At 36.1% G+C, this 23,086-nt stretch overlaps 1 protein-coding gene across 5 annotated transcripts in view; it reads right to left on the bottom strand.

Annotated features, from left to right (window-relative positions):
• The window catches only part of strbp (spermatid perinuclear RNA binding protein), a 98,112-nt gene that overhangs the window by 41,621 nt on the left and 33,405 nt on the right, over window positions 1–23,086 (bottom strand). For all 5 annotated transcript variants that reach the window (XM_051911415.1, XM_051911414.1, XM_051911416.1 and 2 more), the window contains exon 3: window positions 1,974–2,109. In XM_051911415.1, coding sequence (XP_051767375.1) covers window positions 1,974–1,976 — 3 coding nt within the window. In that variant the 5' untranslated portion in view covers window positions 1,977–2,109. The remainder of the gene's footprint in view (window positions 1–1,973; window positions 2,110–23,086) is intronic.

The raw sequence follows: 23,086 nt of genomic DNA, 5'->3' as shown, positions 1-23,086 counted from the left end.
AGAGAGAGAGAGAGAGAAATCAAATACAATCAAGCAAAGGAGAGTTTCATCAAACCACTGGATTAACAAATGGCACACTGGGGACACATTCAGACAAATAGATCTCAATCGAAAGGAGTAAGATGAACAAATACACACACATAAAAGGAACAAGCCTCTTAAAACTGAAGGGAAATGTAGATTTTGCTTGGTTTATTTATTTATTTATTTATTTTTTAAAAAAGGGTCACTGACTGTTATAGTACAGTTTTTATGTAGTAATGTGTATTTATGGCTCCTGCTCTGCCTATCAGATGAAACAGATAACAGCACAAGGGTCCTGGCATGTTGTGTCATCTCTGTGTGTATATTTGAGGTCAGTGTTCAGTAGTAAATTAATACCACACCCCTAATTAAAATGTCTTCCAGTCAGGCAACGATCTGCAAAGCTCTGCGGCTACTTACAGACTTATAGGCATAGACTTGTGCTAACCACAAACAGCTGTTGACTGATGCAGGTCTTCTTGATGAGTAAGTGTGCGTTTGTGTTTGTGTGTGGTGAGATTGACACAAACAAACTGTGACAGTGTGCGTGAGCAGCTCTCTGATGCCCAAATTGTTTAAATCTCAAACGGCCCCAGAACATAGACCTGGGGAACGCCACTTAAAAAAATGTATATATACACACACACACACAACTTGACAGAAAAGCAAACAATCAATTTATGCTTTATATAGATGGTCTATTTGTGACATGTTGATTAGCATTAAACATTTTAATTCAATTCGCCATTATTTTAAGGTAAAAACATGGTAACATAAAGCCACATACAATGGAGGTAGAGGGCTTAAAAAGCTGAAATGTAAAGCTTGCATTTTGTTGAAGCACTTAAATTCTTCCCTAAAATGAACATTATTTAGACTTTAAAGTGGTCATCACCAAAGTAATTCCAGCTTGTAAGAGGTAAAATGCTATTTTCTTATTCTTACACATTTTTTTTTTTTTTTTTTAAGTTGCTTACAGACTTTATATAATTCTGCACAGAAAAACCACACGGTATATGGTTTAACTTTTGTGGCTATATTTTCAAAAGTGTGTTTTTTAACATTTATTGTGTTAAGTGCACAATGTTGGCTTGTTTTTTTGTTTTGTTTTTTTCTTGTAAACTGAAGGGCAAGCAAAATCATTTTCTATGACATTCAAAAACACATCAGAAATGCTCTCGACAGAACTACAAAAAAAAATGCAGAACCTTCATATAAGCCAGAAACACAATACTCAGAATTGTGCATTCACTTTCAGACTGCCATTATATTCATAATAGAGCCCTGTGTACTTTTTTTTTATTATTATTTTCTAAAAGTCCATTTCTTTAGATAGTGTAGGGTCAAGCTGACACACAGCCAGTGCATGTGCGCATTTTCCGTTCCGTGTGTGTGTGTGTGGGCTCTGCCACTTTGGCCAGTTTGACAGGAAGTCAAGTGAAACCAGGAAGGTCACCTCGTTATATGCACAATAAATCAATACAGATACAGATGCAGAAGACACAGAAAGCTGCTAGAGTGAGAGAAGTGGGAAGCGCTTGAGTGTATATGCGTGTACGCGCTTGCGTGTGCATATCCAAGGTCACCCCGGCTGCGTCGACAAAGCTGGGTTAGCATTAGAGCTCACGCTAGCAGGGCGCTCATTACGTTGGGTTATTTATGAACCTACCCCCCAACTCTCAGACTTTAATAATTCAAACAGCACAGCCCTACTCTCCCATGAGACCCTGCTTCCACAAGCCGGAGGTGAGGCCCATTAATCAAACGCTGATCTCCTCCCCCTTTTTCTCTCTTTCTCTCAAGCTCCCATCACATTTTCTCGATCACATCTTGGCTCGTTTTAGATTAGAGTGGTTTGGACAGAAACACATGTAAGGGAGATTTTATAATTTAGAGATTAACCTTGTACAAACAAAAAATGTGACACAAACAGAAGATGAGGGGTTTACCATGGCGGCTGGAGGGCTGCTAGACGTGGTGTGTCCGTGAACTTGTGTGTGCGAGCGGTGGAGATGGGGGTCTCAGGACGCCCTCTCCTCATGCGCTCGCCTCTCTGCCCCCCCGCTGCGCCCTATTGCACCAAACCTGCAAGACAGACAGAGAACAACATTAATTACACCATTCCAGCATGTATTGAGTGTATTTTTCTTGTTAGCATCGCAACACTGTCCGTGCAACAGCACTGAAACCAAGGAGACTAAATGTGTAGCATCACAAACCTTCACACACTTCCCTCAGGAGGTATCATTGACTCTTTGTCTGAAAATGAGCAATGCAGTATATGAATGTTATACATATTTCATGATCTGGGTGCTGCCACACAACTGAGACGTGGCCTATTGTTCCGCTTGTTTATTTCCCGACACAGGGAAGTGTTTGCACGTATACTTGTTTTATTGAGCACTTATCTGGATATGTTTATCAGGGTTATTTCACAAAGTGCTTCCACTGCTCAAGATAAACATGATTATAAGTGAAACTCAGCTGAATGCAGAGAACACACACATCAGAATCGTTTTGAGTGCCAGCAATAACCATTATATGTGGGTCAAACACTAAATTGTAAATTTTTTACCCCGCTTAATCCCTTCTTATCTAGCCAAATGTCTTCCCTGTATTAATGTAATTTCCCTGGAATATAATTTCATTCTCTGGATTATGGCTTTCGGAGCTGAACAGATGTACTCTCAAAAAAAAAGATTCCAGGCCAAAAATGTAAAAATAAATAAATAAATTTAAAAAAAAAAAGAGATAAAAAAAATCCCAAAACTATGAGGGGACAGAGCTGATCTCAGTCCTTTTTCAATGCTAAAGAAACAAACTCATTACATTATGTAACCAGATATTCACATAAAGAAAAAAGGTGCTTAGTGTAAAAAATGTATCACAGTTTCAGCAAAAATATGAAGTAGCACAGCTGTTTTTAACATTGGCAATAATAAGAAATGTTTCTTGAGCAGCAAATCAGCATATTAGAATGATTTCTGAAGAATCATGTGACACCGAAGACTGGAGTAATGACAGTATTAATATTGTATAATATTTCACAATATTACTGTTTTTACTGTATTTTTGTTCAAATAAATGTAGCCTTGGTGAGCCTAAGAGACTTCAAAAACATCTTACCGACTCCAAACTTTTGAACGGTAGTGTATATGGTTGCTTAGTTGTACACCCAGTTGTACACCCAGTTTTTAGGGTGGTTGCTAGGGTTGCTATGTGGTTTCAGTGAGTCTACTGGAAAGTTTGAACCAGTGAGTCGACAAAAAAGTCCTCTGCACAAAAAGTGGCCATTCCTGAGCACCATCCTGAATGTCTGAAATGACAAATGGGACACCTGGGAGCAAAGACCACGAGACCGCAAGCCAATATCAAGTGTGCCATTTGGGACAGGGCCACATACTAGGATTATGTCCATGCTCTGGTTAAAGCATATAATATAAAATGTTCTCACCTAATGTACATTAGCCAATAATCCATAACCAAGATAATGTTAAACAGTAAGGAATAGTGCTGTCTAATAAGCCACAGCTTATCTCCCAAGTCCCTTTATGCACAAAACCTCTAGTTTGACATCCTTTTAAGAGATGAACAACTGTATCTCATGGGGGACCCCACGCCGCTGCCAACAGCGCAATTATGCTCAAATGTAGCCCTGCAGATCTTCTGTAATAATGTTCAGTGGAGTGTGTCCACACAGAGACATTCACAGTCTGCTCGCTGGCGTCCCTGCTGTCACTGCCTCGTTATCAGTGGCACAATCTGCTAAAAACACACAACGTATGAGACCTTTCAGAGAGATCATTAGCCTAGACAACCATTTAAAAAAATTAATGTCTATCAAAATCACTAGATTGATCATCAAATGCCATATATATACAAACTACAATACTGTCTAGTTACAAAATATAGGATATATTTTAAGATACATATATATAAGTTGACGTTTACATTTGGTTTACCTCAAAAAACCCAACAAATTCACAATGTTTAGTATCATTTGTCAGGCACAATAATCTAATGTTCTGGAATAATCTTCATTGGTGGGCTTTCTCAGTAGATATGATAATGTGATTAATTCATCACCATATCATGTAATTAAATTAAATGTTTTCATCAACTGATGACCATAGTCATAATTCTGTTAAAAAGTCCCAAAATAACACAGAAACTGCTATGTGTTAATATGGGTCAAACAGCAGTGGCCATAATATTAAAAAAAAGGAAAATCTTTTTTAAAACATCTAGTTTAAATGTATGCCAAGCTCTAAGAAATGTACTGTTTGTGTTCATGTTGATTTCATATGGTTTTAAAAAAAATCTTTTATGCCATTTTCAACAAAAGTTTACATTTAATCACTATAAAAATATAATGTGGTTTATCAATCAGGTAAAAAGGCAATAACATTCTCCTTACATTTTGAATATAGTGAGTGTACGTACACATCATAATATATAATGAATATATAATATCAATTTATGTTATATAATATAATTTTAAATAAGTTTTTAGGGAGCCACAGGTAAATAAATTAATGCATCTGAAGGATTTTATACCTCAAACTGAGGTTTTTCACTCATCATTGAAAAAAGCAGATCACTGATTACCATGCAACTAGAGTGGTCAATTGTGAAAATGCATTTAACCTCTATATTTCAGCAAGAACAAGTAGAAATGCACATACATCCCTCCAACAAATAAGTGAAAAGAACGAGATAAACCTTTCCCAACACTGCTCCCTTGACCGACCTTCGCCGCCTTCCTTCTGACTGATGTCAATCCTTTAATCATTTTTTGGTTCCCTCTAGCAGATTTAGATAATAGAGGTATTAGAAAAGCATGAGCGAGATGTTGGGTTTAACTGGATTCTGTCACCAGGACAGTCTGGCCTTCCTGAAGACAGCCTGAGGCGACACTGCTGCCCTGCAAACAATTACAGTCCCACTTTGTTGCAGAATAATAGGGCAAACAAACTAGTTCACGCCCGCCAAATCACTGCCAGGCTTCAATCACAAGCCATCCTTATCACAATTTTACCTTTTCTAGCATTAACAGTTCTCTTTAGAAAAGCATCTCTAAAGTCAAATATTTGTTGACTAATTTAAGTCAGATAGTCACTGAAGTCACAGAGTCTGTGGTGGACAAATGTTTAACATGGCTGGTCCACGTGGTAATGTCAGGTAGAAAATTCAAACATTTGCCTATCGACCTCAGACACGGCTTATCATTTGAAATATGCAAGTAGAAGCCTCTTTACATGGCCGCTTGTTCAAACTTTAACGTTAACCTAGATAAATGTGCGCTAATATTAGGCACATATCCAGGTGTTCCTGCAGAGTGTGGAAGCTAAATTAGTACTGCGCTTACTGCATGCTTAACTTAACCTGCATTTCTCTCTAAAGGCGCATCCACTACACTGTGAAGATGACAAGTCAGCACCGTCAACTTCATCTTTGCAGCCAAAACTGTCTCAGAAATCGCTAGTTTATTAATACATTTTTAAAATGTTCAGACAGTCTCTTTGCTGTTTTTCCCCAGACACATTCATAATCATTGCTTTTGCCAGTGCACTGCAGCAAGCTTTATGCATGCACATGTGTGCTTAATTTATATTTTAATGCTCATTGTTATTTATAGTTTAGTATTTCTCTGTAATGTATAACGTTACATTCTTTCTCAGTCCTGAAACCATTTTCCGATGCCATTCCCCCAATTATATTTAAGCTATTAAAAGAATATTATAAATGTCCGACTAGTCAACTAATGTCTTAAATGAGCGACCACTAGTCGACTAGAAAAAATCTTATGAAAAGCCTTATGAAAAATTGACAGTGGACAAGATAACATTGGCTATAGCATATCAAGTAAAAATGTACAGATATACAAAAAAAAAACAAATCTGAGTTTGACAAAGATATTAGAAAAGATATATTCTGAGTTCGAAAGATATAAACCATTTTTTACTACTCAAACTTATAATTGGATGTTTCTTCCACTCAATATTCCCAATCATGCTCTAATTTTTTGTTATGAAAAAAAAGTGTTAAAATATTATTTTAATGTTTTTATTTAGGACATAAAATGTTAGATAGCAAGACAAAAGAGTTGGCCATTTTATTACAAAACATGTCATTTCCACAACCGACATTTCCATCACAAAATGCTATAAAACAAAGTACTGCACATCATTTGAGATGCTGGAAATGACACTGCGTAAGAATTTATTAGCTTCAGAAAATGTCTGAAAAGAAATGCCCAAAAGTGCTCATTGTTGAAGAATAACAAATTACATTAATTTTGTCAAAGTGCACCTTTAGAAACGTATGGGAATTGGCTTCTTTTAAGATGTTAATCAGTTGTGTGTACAAAAATGCGAACCTTAAAACAGAACGCATGGCATTACATATGTAGTAACACAACCTCTTATTGTGATTCATTGAAAATTTGCAGTCCTTCTGCATACTTAAATGAATTAGTGGCAAACCTCATTAAAACACATCAATCCACCAGAGACTTGAGACAACAGGGAGCTACTGTAGTAAGGAACAACATTGTTTTCGACTACCAAGCTTAAGACAGAAAGAGATTTCGTGAGGGGAGTGGGTGAAGAGGGCTACTATCATGTCTTTGCCCCAGTGCTAATTACATGCATTAATTTTCTTTTTCTTTCATTCTTCTCTGTGTTTTGAGGAAAACTGTTAATTTCTTCTCTAGGGTAATCAACTAAGCGGGTATTAAATTAGAGGGACTTTCAATCTAAGCCTAGTTGATGTTTTCTATACAAGTTTGGCATTTATTTACTGTTGAAAACCTCCTAAAATTTCAAAATGTGTGTGCGTTCATTTTTGCTCCCTCATTACAAACATCTCATCAGATTCCCCTAAGGAAAAGGGCTCTGGCCTGCAGGCAAAAGGCAATGGCATGGCGGATGGCATCTCATTAGTATGAGGTTGCCAGATCAGCACCACACTTCTCTGCACACTGATTATTGGATGGCCACTTAATGAATCTTACACAAGGCAAACCGCACCTGCTCCCACTCAGAGCAACCGGAAACGACTTGGGCGCTGGTTAGGGTGTGTGCAATAAACAGATGTTAATTTTGTTGCTCCAAACATCCAAACCATCAGTCTGGGAATGCTGTGTTATCCTAATGTTATTTCCAACTCAAACTGCAACCAATGTAAATGCAACAGTGTTATGTTTAGGTGAGTGGTGGGTTATTTTTACAGCTAAATATGGAGGCCTGTTGACGGACGCTCAGATGAGTTTAAACACCACCACTCATCAAAATGTTTACTTCAGAGCCATTTTAACCTCTTTGACTAAGTCTATTAATGGAAATCTCAATGTACCCCTATATTCAAAGCATTTACTGAAGGAAAGAGAATTTTTTAACAAATCATTCAAAACTTGCTCACGCACACACACACTTGAGTATTCCTTGGTAGTGTGTTCAGGAGGAAGTGCCTAGACTCAAACCTGCCGAGTGACATGCTGGGCAAGTGCCATTGTACACACCCAAACCAGAAGCACACATGAATGCACATGCCCAGAAAGACAATGCACTTTAGGATGCCCTTCTTCCTGAACTCTATCCCAAATCCAAAGTTTCTAGATGTTGATGAATAATTCATCACTATGAGGTGTTTAACTTATAGTTATGCAGTAGTCAAATCAAGGTTCTAGCACAAATACATGTAAACAAATCCTGTTGAGCTGAATGACAGTCGTTTCTCACTGCTGTCGCAGGTTTGACAGATGAAAGAGAAAAGTCTTTTGTTCTTTACATATTGTAACCTTCAGTAAACATTCTTACAAAAGAGCTGTCATGAGTTACAAGGAGAAAAAATTAGCAAGGTGGGGGGTGTCAATGTGGATCTAAGATAAAGAAAAATAAAGATAAAAAGATAAAGAAGAAGAAATCTTGTTTAAAAAGGCATACCTTTCAGTTCTTAGAAATTTAATCTTTGTATTCATGTTACATATATTTTGAAAGTTCTCTCAATTTTATGTAGTGTAACAAAGTAAAAAAGTTTATATTATTTATAATAATTTTATAATTAACATTTTTACACCATGAATACTATGAGTCTACATGCAAAGATAGAGAGTTTGAGAAAAGAAATAATTTGAGTTTGACAAAGATATGAAACATTTTTTTATTACTCAAATTCAATTGGATGTTTCAACAAAGTAAAATTAAGCAAAATTTCACTTGTGTGAACAATATTTGCAATCATGCTCTAATTTTTTGTTATGAAAAAAAAAAAAGTGTTAAAATATTTAAATGTTTGTTTTTAGGACATAAAATGCTAGATAGCAAGACAAAGGAGTCTGCCATTTTATTACAAAAATGTAATTTCCATAACCGTCATTTCCATCAAAAATGCTATTAAGAAAAATACTGCACATCAAGAATACTGCACATTGAAGAATAACCAAACTGTATTAATTTTGTCAAAGTAAACACACCTTTAGCAACTCTTTTCACCTTTAGAATCGTATCCTTTTAAGATGTCAATCAGATGCTTGTCTAAAAATACGACCCTTAAAACAGAACATCTAATTGTAATTCATTGAAAGTTTGCTGAAAAAAGAAATGTGTAAAAAGAGATCAATGTTTAGAATATTTACAATAATTGTATATCTAACATTTTTTACACATTGAATACTCAAAATCATTATAATCCTTATTTTTTTAAATATATTGGTTAAAATATTATATATATTATATATATATTATATATATATTTAATAATATGTTAAGTTATGTGTGCACTAAAGTGCACTCAAATAATTTATCATAAAACTGTAAGACAGAACAAAGTCTTAGAAATACAGCCTTCTAAAGCAAACAAAATTCTTCAAATGTCCTTCCAACACTTCTAAATACAACAATGAAGCAATAGTACCACTTAAAATAAATTTAGTATTAAAAGAAATGCATATTTTTAACCTTTCACCCTTTCTTCTCAGGTTGTAAGCATTTAAGAGTTGATTAGAAAATCTAACATGCTCCAAAACACCACTTTGAGGTAAATTTAGCCAAATGGAAAAAAACACATCTTGAACAGATGCATAAATCTCATAAAAACCTGCTCCTTTCAAAAGCAACGGGGGAAAGAAAAAAAAAAAAAAAAAATGTAAAGGTGCTAATATGCCTATTAGTTACGATGAGCACAATGCAAACACGCATCATCTTCCAAAAATTATGTCCATTTTACTGACAACACAGTCATCTCCAATGCTGAATTGTCTTCCTGGAATCTCTTGATTAAAATATGGCTTCTGTTAAAGTGGAAATGTGAGTGAAAGTGCAGCTTCTCGCATTTGTTGTTTTGGCAGTGAAAGAAAATGCTGAACAGGCTACAGGGAGAATGGATGCCATCAATAAACAAATAACTGCATTGTCAATATTTAAGATGGAGGGGTGCTTCCTGCTGACTAGAGGTCAACCCTGTAGGGACAGAAGCAAGGAAGAGGAGGATAACAAGAATAGAGAGATTATGAAGGGAAAGTATAATTTACGAGACTAGAAACTAGTGTGTGACTTCCTGTTGTCATCCGCTGTTCCCACAAATACATCATAATCTCTCATTTAGACTCACTCTTCCTCACACAATTCTCATTTGTCTCACTTCTACAGTTTTGCCACTTCCTCAATCAACTTCTGATGGCCTAATGTGACACTGACTAACAGACGCACGGCAGACGGAAAGATCAATCAAAGCAAATGGTTCCCAAACTGAACTCAATATCATAATGACAGGATGTAGCTGCCGTGTGTAATTTTTCCATGTTAAAATACTTCCTATCCAAGTTTTCCCTGAAGATTAGGTCACAATACCAAAACAATATCACTACCAATGAAATTCACCCAATTTGATAATTAATAATAATTAACCATTTGTTACATTTATAATAGAGTTGTCAAAAGTACCGACTTCGGTACCAATCGGTACAGAAATTTAAAAAAATGTGACACTTTGAGCGCTGTTGAGTGGATTCGTAAACACCGCTGATTGGCCATTGTGTTGATGCGCTCATCAGATATGTCTGTGATTGGCTACAATGATTAATGCATGGCAGCGCTTGAAAGCACACAGAAGTGTTTGAATTTGAAAGCGTTTTGAAAGCGGGAGCGTTTGAAAGCAGGCGTCTTATCAGCGGACTGGCTATTTACATCGTTTTTACAGCGTTGATCATTGAAGCCAATCACAGACATATCCGATGAGACGTGAAAACAATGGCCAATTAGAGGTGTTTACGAATCCACTGAACAGCGCTCAAAGTGTCACATTTTTAAAATTTCAGTACCGAAGTCAGTATTTTTGACAACTCTAATTTATAACATGCTTTACATATGGAAGGGGGAATCTCCTCAACCACCACAAATATGCAGCATCCGCCTGGATGATGTGACGGCAGCCATATTGCGCCAGAACGCCCACCACACACCAGCTTATTGGTGGAGAGGAGACGGGGTGATGAAGCAAGTCAATATGAGGATAATTAGGAGGCTATGATGGACAGAGGCCAATGGGCATTTTTGGCCAGGATGCCAGGGTTACACCCCTACTCTTTTTTTTTTTTTTTTTTTTTTTAAATAAGGACATGCTGGAATTTATGACCACAGAGTCAGAAACTCGGTTAAACATCTCATCCGAAGGACGGTGCTTTTTGACAGGATAGCGTTCCCATCACTATACTGGGGTGTTAGGACCCACATAGACCACAGGGTGAGTAGTCTCACCTTGCCAGACTTTCAGACTGACGGAAGGTCTGGACTCTTTCGCAGCTTTCCGCCCAAGAGAACGTTTGACTGACATGTAACACAACCAGTCACAGTTAATGTCATGTTAAGGGGCGTGAAAATGTAAAGTGGATGTGCCTACAATAACAGCGTGCATCTAATAAATTATTCATTCAAGAACGTTGTGCAAGTTTACTGCAAACAGCCAACGGTCTGTGGACGTGACGTCTGAGGCTACAGGGTGAGTAACTCTGAGCACAGTATACTCTTAGTAAATACTAATGTGGCAAACAAACCCAGGCTCATTGGAAAAAGGTGCCTGTGGCATTTCTCCAAAACGATATTACGCTGCTCCTTGTAGGTCTCTAGACACTTTCAAAGTGAAATGTCCAGTGAGTGGCGGTAAAAGCACATTCAGATGAACTGATAAACGTGAATCTAACAACATTTTATGTTGGTTGTTGCACGTATCTTGGCAGCAGTGTTGGGTGTAACTGTAATTAATAATAGTGTTACTGTAATTAAATTACTGAAAAAGTAAAGTAAGGGATTACTGTTCATTTTTAGGTAATTTAATTACAGTTACTTATAATGTACTTAATTACATACTGTAAATTAGTTCAACAGTTCCGTATAAATCAATATTAAATTTAAAATCTAAATTTGTCGTCTAAAGGTAAAAGTGAATGCTGCCTTTTTAAAATCGTTAGCTGTAGTGCAGTTGCGCGTGAGTTCGCAACTTCGCACCAGTTGGCTGTGTAGTCGCTGTCTGAAGATGTCGGCAGAAGCGAGTGGCTGTTTTGCAGAATGGAAATATTCCAATTACTTCACTTTTTTGACACAGGTAGGCAAGAACATTACGGTAAAATGTAAGCTATGTCCTAGGGAGAAAAAACTGCGCACGCTCTCTGAGAGACGGTCTTCAGTCAGTGCCCTCTCAACCAAAGCGCACACACTTAGCCACCTCTCGCAAGTGTCAGATTTTCACGGTTTATTACACAAACTTTCAAATACACACAGAGTTATGTCAAAGTGCCCATATTCGCGTTGGTTATGTGAATGGGAACAGTATGTGTAACAGCATATTGTCTCCGTCCATTAGGTCTTAGTACAGCACTCTTTAAAACATGCTACTGTCTACTATTGGCTGTCTGTATTATAAATGATAAACAACAAAAGAAAAGCTTTAATAAGGATTAATCTGTATTTAATTTTAAAGTTATGACTATGCAAAGTTATTTTATATTTGATTATTTAATTTCTGTGGTATTTTTACTTACTACTATTAGACTACCTGAAAAATATATAGCATTGTTTTATTTGTATCTTTAAATATTTTTACCGTGGTATCGACTTTGGTATCGAGTACTGTGCACTTTTAGTGATATCGGTACCGACTACTAGATTTTTGGTATTCCTATTTGTTACTAAAAAAAATTAAGTATTATAGTATGTTTTAATAAAGCTAAAATGTTTTAAAAAGCAATAAAAGGCTAAACTATTCCATGTTGGACTCATATTTAAATTATTAAAAGAGTAATGAGTTGAATTACTTATTGAGTAATTAAATTACTTTTCAGACAGAGTAATTAGAAAAGTATTTTAAATACAACATTGATGATGTAATTAGTAATTAATTACTTTTTTGAAGTAACTTACCCAACACTGACATTGGAAATAAAACGGCCGGTGAGTGGCACTAAATGGTTAATGCTCTATCGCATTTAAAAATACTCTAGACTAACCCGTATCTGATTTTGTTACGATAGATTTAACAATCTGATAGATTTAACAAAAGCAAACGTGAGATAAAAACACTGAAGCAACAAGTGCATTTTAGCTTGCGTCAAGTCATGACTTTTCACAGGACTCATACCCGAGTGAGTTTTTCTACTTCAAATTTTCATGTTTAATTCAATGTGTTACTTGCCATTTCTTTGTAATTATTTGTGAAGTTTACTAGCAATTTCTGAGTGAACATTTTTTCTACACCAATTTTGGCATGTTTTTCCAATGAGCCTACACTGTAACAAACACATAAAACATTATATTGTTTTATTTTATTTGTTAATATTTATATTAATATTTTACATTTTAAATGCAATTTAATGCAATTAAATGCAGTTTACAATTTAATGTAGCTCTCATGTATTCATCAGCTGATTACACACTTTCATTTTTCCAGGGGTATTTAGTCAGTAATAATTGTTCTTCCTGGCATCTAACAGCATCATCAAGCATTCAAAGTAAACATTAAGAAGCTGGTTAAAAGGTTAATAAAATAAACTAAAACTTCAATGAAGCATGCATAATTTATTTAAATTACACTCCAAAAATGGCAAAATATTTAGAGGTCTTTTAATGGTCTTAACCATTTTAATCACAAATCGCTGGTCAGGAAATTAGCAAGAATTGCACATATACTGTAGATAAATTAACTTAGCACGGAATAGCCTTCCCCAACTTGCAGACATCGTTTTACAGGAAGAAGAGTCAGTGTTGTTCCACTCAATGTTAATGGCTTCAAACAGTTCATGAGTAGCTGAAAAATGTCTCCCAGTTCGTCTGAGTTTAATGCACGTACGGCATAGCCTGTATATTGTGTGTGTAAGACTCCAGTAAAATTATTAGGTAATTATTTCCTCATGAATAAATCTTTCAACGAGTAAAACTGGCTGTGTCTGTATTATGATAGACTACACAACATTATAATATTATTTGCAAATTTATTTTTAAATCATTATTACTGTCCCTGGTTCACATTAGGGTAGGCTTGTAAGAAAGTAGCAGTGACTGGGACAGACTTTAAGATCACCTCCGCTTAAAAAGATGAAATCTAATCCTGTTTACATTGCCTAGAAAGCAATGAATTTTTAAATTTTGCTAATTTCCTGACCAATAATTTGTGGTTAAGACAATTAAAAGCTTAGTGTTTAGCCATTTTGGGCTTGGACCATTTCTCCCTAAACCTGATCAGTATTGGCTGACTCGTTTGTGCAGTCCCGTTATGATGTTTTCAAAGGAGGAACCACAAAAAAAATGACCTGGAATTATTAAATGAGATGCATCAAATTGATTTCCTCTTTGATGTCGCCTGAGGACTCCAATAACACACATGCACATGTTTAAATCCCCATACACACATCCATGCTCTGCCAAATAGTGTTTTATTCTAAAACCCTGAAGTGCATAAACACACACACACACACACACACACACACACACACACACACACACACACACGTTACAAAAGCAAAATGCGAACAATTGTTGTGGTATTAAAACTACAGTCATTCTGAGCATGTATTAATGTAATAGCTGGTAAAAAAAAAAAGCTCTGGAATAAACCCACAAACTCAGAGAATATCTTTTAACTCAAGAGATTATGGCTGCTTTTACAGGCATCAAGATTACATGCTTTTTCCCCCCTTGTTTTAGTCTCAAAGTCCAAACAACCACAGAAGGCTGCTACTGTTAATGTGAAAATAGGCAAACAACAGTCACGCTACAAGTGCAAAAAGTCACACTACAGTACAAAAGTAATCAGCCACAAGCTAATAATAACTTTACAGTGTACTGTAAGATAATTACATTATTTAAACCAATGAATAATTGCAAGTTACTGAACAAAATAATTACATATTAAGAGCATTGTTCATCAGTATTACTCAGTACAGTGTAACTACATTGTAACAAAGACTATAGCACAATATTACCAATAAAAAGTACTGGGCATCCGAGTACATCAGGCTCATTTACACCATAATCCGTCTCTTTTTACAATAACGTCTTATAATGTCTCTGTATGGTGTATGCATATTAATTTTTTAAAGTAAAAAGACAATTAATCACTTGTCCAATAATTCTGACAGCCCAGTTCACAAGTGCAAAAAAAAAAAAAAAAAAAAAAAAAATTAAAGGTTTCTCAAAAGCTGGAATTTGTTTGTGCATTGTGAGGTTACAGTGACACATAAAAGACATCTACAGACTTCACAGGATACTTGAGCTTCCAGTAGCTTTGGTAACACTGCAAAAGTGCTAAAAATACAGCTGTCCATGTTACAAAACAAGGGCTTAAAGTGAAAGCCATTTAGAGTGGATTAGATCTTTGGAGAAGTGCTAATGGACAAAGAGAGGAAATGCATACAACACTTGTTTAGCACTTTAACTTAAGATACGATATTGAAAAAAAAGAAAACTTTAATAAAGGAAGGAAGGACAAAAAATATGAAAAGGAAACGGAGCAGAGCAGAGGGAAACTCCATCAGGACAATGAAGTGAATAGATGCAGGAAAGAGAGCGAAAAAATGATTGAAAACACTGCTGGACAAGAAAGAAAAGCAGATGAAGGAAATATTAGTGTGTGTGTGTGTGTGCGTGCAGATTCAGCCCACTCAACACTTTGTATCCCGCCGATAAATCAAAGAGGCTCTTGAGTAGAACTGAGTCAAGACAACAGTTAAACATGGCACAGCGGTCAGCCTCAAAATCATCCTCTTCCTGTATCCTCGAAACAGACCTCAAAGAGACATCACAGCTCAGACGCACGGCAGGTAAACTATAGGGGCCATACTTGTAGTGTTTTATCTCTCTTCATGAAGCCTTCTTATAATAGTCAAAGTTTTTTTGACTAACACCCATAATTTTGTTTTACACAATTATTTTTCACCCTCACACTGCATCTTAACAGGCTGTTTTTGGTACTGTACCTTTAAGATACTGTATGTAGATTACCTCTGTTACAATGGCTAACCTATTATAAGTGAAATTAATACAAAATATTGCTAAGACTTTACAATAAGGCTCCATTTGTTCACATTAATTGGCTACTTTAGTTATCATGAACTACTAATGAATAATACTTCCAAATTAATCTTAGCTAACGTTAATTTCAGCATTTACTAACACATGATTGAAATTAAGTCACATCGTGCGTGTGTGTGTGCGTGTGCGTGTGTGTGTGTGTGTGTGTGTGTGTACTGTATAAACCCTCCATATCTGCCATCCAAACTGCATTAACATATTCCAATTTTATAAGGTACTTTTAAAGACTTCAACAATTTTCCAACAAACATATAAATACATAGTGTTTCAATACTTAAATTTCTAAAACCAAAATTTATTCCTCATACATCAAGTAAACATTCCACTTTTATGTACTTCAACAATTTTTCAAATTAAATAAATAAATTTCATACTTTGGCTAAGGAATAATTTTATATTTAAAAATCTAAGTAATAAAATAAGATATTTGTGCATAGTTGGATAGCAAAATAAATAGGCTTACTACATATTTTGTTGTAGGAAGCGAATCTAATTAAACCCTACATATTTTCAAACTATTTTCCCCTATACAGTTTATGTCATGTTAATAATTTTGTATATGGTTGACCCTATGAAGCTCATGGAAATATATAATAATACATTTCATGTTACATTACAAGAATGTTAGATTTGGTCACCACTTGATGCCCAACGTGTCTGAAACAAAACCACCTGGGAATCGCTGCATTAGCAAGAGAAATACTGTTTTCCATCATTTGACCCTTTAAAAGGACCCTTATATAACGGCACAAGGATCATGTCGCTCTTTCGCTTCTCTCTCTCCACTTCAGCTTCACGAGCTAGCACACAGGGCAATTCGGTACGTCAGCTCCCCCGCTAGAGTCGCGTCCAACCTTGGGCTGCCGTGGCTCGGTATCATGGGCACCATCTGTTCATACTGCAATCAACACAGCAGGCTGCACGCTGCCCCCCTGCTACTCCATACTGCACCGCCAACATGTGTGTGTGTGTGACCTGAGGAAGCGAGGTATATTTGTGAAAGCGGCGAGACAGTGCAGAACAAACTCAGTGTGTGGCTGCGTTTACGCAGAAAGAGGAATTTAGAACAAGTGTGGGTAAGCCGAAAGAGGAAAAACAGAGCGCGCTTGTGCACACGCATTAGCCGCAGCACCTCACGACTCGGCTGCCAAGTCAGAGTGGATCAGTGAATCCATTCATTCCAGGTCAATTTGGGCATGTTACTTGACAACACCAATTCATTAGCGCGATCCCTCGCCGTCTCTCTCAGAATAACCCACTTCCTTCGATATCCAGCAGTAACCACGACCCACAATGCACTGGGACAAGCAGTCTACGGTCAATCAGATTGAGCGATGTTGTAAATATTTCAGTGGTTGTCTCTTTCGCTCTTCTCCATTCCTTCTCCCTCTCAAATATTCGTTTACTCCCTTCGTTTCTTTCTCAGTCCACCCAGGAGCCTTTGGATTCCGAACATGATTTTTTCACGAGTCTTTAAAACTAATTCTGAATCAGAATGGCCTGGTTTCCAGAGACCCTCTGAAGTTAGAAATGAATGAATAGAGGTTTGGTTATCAAACGAGGGTGGCAGGAAGCAGGTTCATTCAGACGCCTACACGTGCGCTTTCACAGGCAGCGCTGACCTCGGGTACACGGCTCGTACGCTCCCAATAAAACGGCCTAATTAGACACGGGGAATTCGTGCCGGGGGCCTTGAGGTTGAACGAGTCTTAAGAGTTCATCGTACCTCTCGCTTGTGTTGGGTTTGTTTGAGTGCACAGGAAGTGGGAGAAATCTGATGCTAGATTAAGTACTAAACATCGTTTTTCCCTTTTTTTCCTTTGGTTTTTCAGAGACGCCTGCACTTGCGAATAGACCTTGAAGGAGAGTGAAAGAAAAATGTAAAAAGGTCATTGAGGTCACGTCTGTGAATTTTGAAAGCTTACACTTCCTGTCTGTCTCCATGCGCATAATAAAATACAAGCTTACTTCACAGTATACACTGAATACACCTTTGTTTTCTTTTTTAATAGTATGTGAAAGTTCTATTCTGTAGGGAGCAGAGATATATTAAATATTCATAATACATTTGTAAGGGTATTGCTGGTGATATAATAAAGTGTTACTGTGGAAAAATAAAAATAAAAATTATATATATATATATATATATATATATATATATATATATATATATATATATATATATATATATATATATATATATATATATATATATATATATATATATATATATATATATATATATATATATAGTTATTTATTTGTTTATTATACACACATATACAGTATGTATGTATGTATGTATGTATGTGTATACATTGTCATTTACATGTTTAATACACAAATAAACATGCAAATGACAGTGTGACCATCACGCATATAATCTTTTTCAATATTTCAACATTTATGTGCTTGCTTAAAAAAATGGATAAAATCTTTTTGACCAAACAGTCAATGTAGCCAAATAGATTCAAAATGTAAAATACACTAAAAATAGTTCACAGTTTTCCACACAGTTTATCACTAAATGAAACACGAACGATTAATATTATTTACTCGTTTTTTTTTTTTTGCACTCATAACAATACACATTAACTAACAGTAATATTTACCTACATATATTTTTACCAAAACATACCATGGGAAAAAAATCATAGATCGATATTCACTAGGAATGATGCTTAATTTTATATTGCCAACAAAAACAGTAAATATATTAAACAGTTCTTTTATGTTAAATATATTTAATATTTTATGTTCTGCCCAGTGCTGGTAGTATGCTTTTACAAACATCACCTCATATTTATGGAGGTGTGCAACTCTTAGGGGTTCGATGACAGTGTGAATGGAAAACAGATATGGGGCTTATGAGCTCTGTGTGTCTGTGTGTGTGTGTGTGTGTGTGTGTGTGTGTCTGTGTGTGTCTGTGTGTGTAGCATGACGGGAGAGCGCTGTGTGTGAGGAGGTGAAAATCAGCTTGTCTCAGCAAAGCGCTGAATTCCTAACAGAGTTCAGTGACCCCAGGACCATCAGACGCACCAGCCGGAGAGGCAGGAAGATGTGTTCATCTCTGTGTGTAAGCTGCAGTTTTGACCCCTGACCCCACTTCCATCACGCACCACTCTCCTCGTTACATATTCATCACCTCTCATCCTGCATTTCTGATTGCGCATGTGAACCACATCGACTCAGTGATGTGATGATCCAGCAGAGATTAATGCGACGGATGGGATCTGCTGCTGATCAGAGACGTGTCTCAGTTCTCAGTCCATGTGTTTGCAGTACAACTCGTTCCAGTTATCTCTGCTATTTTGGCTTGATACAATGTTGAATCTCATGATCAGTGTAATACACTTTTCATTGAATTCTTATTTATTCTTATCTTATTTACTTAATTTGATTTTTATTATTCCTATTTTATATATCTGTATTTTATTCATAAAATTTTAATTTATAATCATTACAACAGTTTAAATATTTTTTTCATTTTATTTTTCATTTAATTATTGTTTACTTCCTTTGTTTTGCATTGTTATTTTCTTATTTCCGTTTATAATTATTCATAGTTATTTTATTTATTTATTTTTATTTTTTATTTGGTTTTGTTTTATTTTAACTATCATTGTATACATTTTTTAAAGGGGTCATGAACTGCTTTTCTTTCTAAGCTTGGTTTCAATAGAAGCTGTTTTTGGACTAACAAGGAAGTTTTGAGTTCTGGAACTTACAGGATATTTTTTATAGTACAATGACCTCTTATGTCAAAAGATCAAGGAAAATTTGATTTCTCAATGTATTAAAGGTAGGGTAGGCAATTTGTTTTATAAACACTTTGTTATACTGGTTGAAACTCTTTTCACATCCTGACTGCGATAATAGATGTGGTCTAAATATTAAAACATGTACATATATCTTCTGTGGAAGTCTCAGGACCAAAAAATGTTTGTCCAATCATTGTATTCAGTCCGACTTTGTCCAGTCATTGCATACGATGTCCTACCTGCCTGTCAACATATGTATTTCCATACCTCAGTGCACCCTGCTCGTGCATGCATCAAACGTTGCAGAGTTGTAGACAGACAGTCACAGAGCACCACAAACAAACGGCAACCGCCTGAACCAAAACAACAAGCTTATGCTGCGTTCACGCCATGTCGTAACTGTAATTACTAGATGGCATATACCTGTGACATTCTACCCAAAGCTGTTCACGTCGTCAGACTCCGACTTACGCGTTTTTGTCAACACTATAAACGGCGAAATGAATCTGCAGCAGTCAACTAGAGCTCTGTAAGTTGTTTACATTATTGTAATGTTATGTGCTTTGACAATGAGTGGAGGTACATACTGAGAGAGAGAGAGAGAGAGAGAGAACACAACTACAAAAAAAAAAAAAAAAAAAAAGGGAGGCTTTGTGTCGGCTCATTTCACAGGAATGACTGCTTACGTCCTTAGTTTTGCACTATTCTATTTTTATTTCTATTAATAATTATTCATCAATATTTTTTTTTTCTTTTCTTTTATTTTTTAATTCTATATTTTTCCATTTTTCAATTCCTACGAGTATTGTCCAGACTTTTTGGGGTAACACAAATACACCATTTCTTGTCAGGCCAATAAGACAAACTGGGAGAGAAAAGAGAGATTGCATGGTAAGATGGGCAAAAAAAGTGAAGCTCTGTGCCGACTTATCCCGCGGGAATTGTCGTCATGGCTACATCCTTCCAGTAGCAGCTCCCTGATTCCCAGGGAGCGACGAATGGAAGACAGGAGGAGAGAGAGACCGACAGATGGAACGGCTCTTATTGCAGTGAGAGGCTGAGGATTGAGATGGTATATTACCACACTGTAAAACAGACGCATTGTCTGTCCACTGACAGAACAAAACTCAATCTAACACTCCAACACAACCTGCAACTTCACACAGTAAGATTAAAGACAGCATGAAATGGCTTTGCATCATTTAACTTCCATAATGCGATGTATTCGGCCATTGTGTTACATCGCTATATTTTTCACTGTTACGGTTACCAGCTGTATCAATTAAAAAAAAGTTACATTCCTGCCGATTTTAAAAATGTAGTTTTGCACATGCGTATTATTCATATTGCACTCAGCTAAGGAAGCGAGCATCTCTCGTGTATCAGTGTTTATCTGTATTCATCAGTAGCGGTCGGCGACTCCAGGAGTCCCACCGGCAGACAGTTTTAATCAGAAATTCAAGCAGCTTCAGGCAGAACAGTGTCCTCCTCTCTGAGAGCAGCTCATGTTCATGTCTTCCACTGAACAGCCCTTTCAAGACATACATATTCAGTCCAATCCAAAACACATCTGAAAATGATGAAAAACAGATATGAGACGCGAAGAACAAAGCCTGACAGAGAACAAAGACTACACAATGAAATACAGTAGCACAGACTCCTTCACAGGAAATGACAAAGAAAGAGAAAAAAACTGATGTCATACATCAGATGGTGATTTCTGATTAAATGGAGTTTTGGAAAAATTCCAGATATAAGGATAAGAACAATACAAAAAATATTGTTGTTGTTGTTGTTGTTGTTGTTGTTAATAATAATAATAATAATAATAATAATAATAATAATAATAATGAATAATATTTTTGTATTTATATTTGTAATAAAATAAAATACATTACCGGGTTTGATACATTATTAATATTATTATTAATAATAATAATATGTTTTATCTGATTTCAGAAAGAGAGGTTCAAGAAAGAGAAAGGCTTCAAAGAACTATTGTAAAAGATGGTGATTTTGGATTTTTTAAAAAATCCATAGATATAAAGATACTGTGGAAAAGGACAATATGAAAATAATCTTTAAGTATTACTACCATATTATTATTATTATTATTATTATTATTATTATTATTATTACTACTACACACTGACTTTTTAAATAATTTCATTATCCATTTCATTATTTTTGTTTTATTTATATAGTAATAAAAATTAAAAAGTGGTATCTGATCAAAAGATGGCTTCAAGAAATAAGTTTACTAAATGTACAATATCTGCTCTAAAAGATGTCAAATATGTTAACTGATGACAAAAAAATATGTGGAGAATAAACCAACATTAGTCAGATGCTACACGGACGATGAACAATTAATACTGAAATGTCAGATGTACTAAAACCGCAGAGATAGAGGCGCGGGCTGCCAAAGTCATTGGATTCTCAAGGACACTGCGGCGAAAGAGAGTGTGTGTGTGTTTGATCGAGAGAGACGAGCATGCAGGAATATGAGAGGTAGCCTGGGAATACACTCACGTGGATTGGCCATACCGTGTGCATGTGTGTCAATGTGTGGTTCTGAGGGCGGGGCTTGGCATCCGGTCCGTAAAGCATCCTGGTGGGAGTAGAGTGATGACGGCAGGGTTTGGGCCAGTTTGGGCCGGAGAATCATGTTCATTCATCTCTACTGCTAATGAATCGAGGGTTACAAGACAGAAGAGCAAAGTGGACTCAAGCAGACACAAGTTGTTAGTCTTCGCAACTTGCTCACCCTTGTAGTTCAAACCAGCGGAGACTGATTAGCCACCATTTGGGCAGGAAGTCAGAGCATGTTGGTCTGCCGGAACAGCGATACACTCCATTACCTGAACCAAGTCCGAAAGGAGCAATAGAACTGCTCTCAACATCCACTCCACTGCACAAAGAGCCAAAGCGAGCAGACAAGGTTTGATTGGTAAATTTCTGCCCATGCCAAGGCAAGATCAATGCCAGCCACAACCATTACTTGGTTATTTTGTGCCCTAGACACTTAACTTCGCAATTACATCTTAGTACCCATGATAAATGGGCCTTTCCTGTGTCAGTGGATACTTGAAAATGAGCCATCCCTGTGTGGACATAAAGGTGTGTGATTACATTGCCAGTAGTCTATGTTTGGTCTCTAGTAGAGGTTTCAGTTGTACATCATGAGTGGTGTTGAGGACTCTACATAAGTAACCCATCGGAACAGAACAAACTGAGACTGTTCCGAAATTGATATGGCGATGAAACCATCTGTTAGGGCTGCACCATTTGGAGAAAAAAAACAAATTGGCATTTTTTCTAATAAGAAATGCAATGGCGATTTAAAATGCGATTCAAAAAACATGTTTGCTGTGCTTGTTTGTAGTGCTGCTCAATATATAATAATAATAATAATAATAATAATAACAGTAATAATTATATAATATAACATAAAAGGTTATACATTATAAATAATATAATATAATATAAGACTAGAAATATAGACTATAAATATAGACTAGAAATATAGACTGTCATGATTCCTCAAAGTCGAGTTTTCGTTTTTAAATAATCCTCGATTGCAATTTACTCGTGTCGAGTAACAAACTACCGGAAGTGGCACATTTCACAGACGAGAATCCATGAACCACATCATTAGATGTTTTCTAAGGCTGCGCGATATATATAAAACCATTTAAAATCATAATATAGCATAGTGCT

Source organism: Ctenopharyngodon idella, chromosome 10, assembly GCF_019924925.1.
Source record: "Ctenopharyngodon idella isolate HZGC_01 chromosome 10, HZGC01, whole genome shotgun sequence".
Taxonomy (NCBI): Eukaryota; Metazoa; Chordata; class Actinopteri; order Cypriniformes; family Xenocyprididae; genus Ctenopharyngodon; species Ctenopharyngodon idella.
This window is presented reverse-complemented; position numbering and strand designations above follow the sequence as displayed.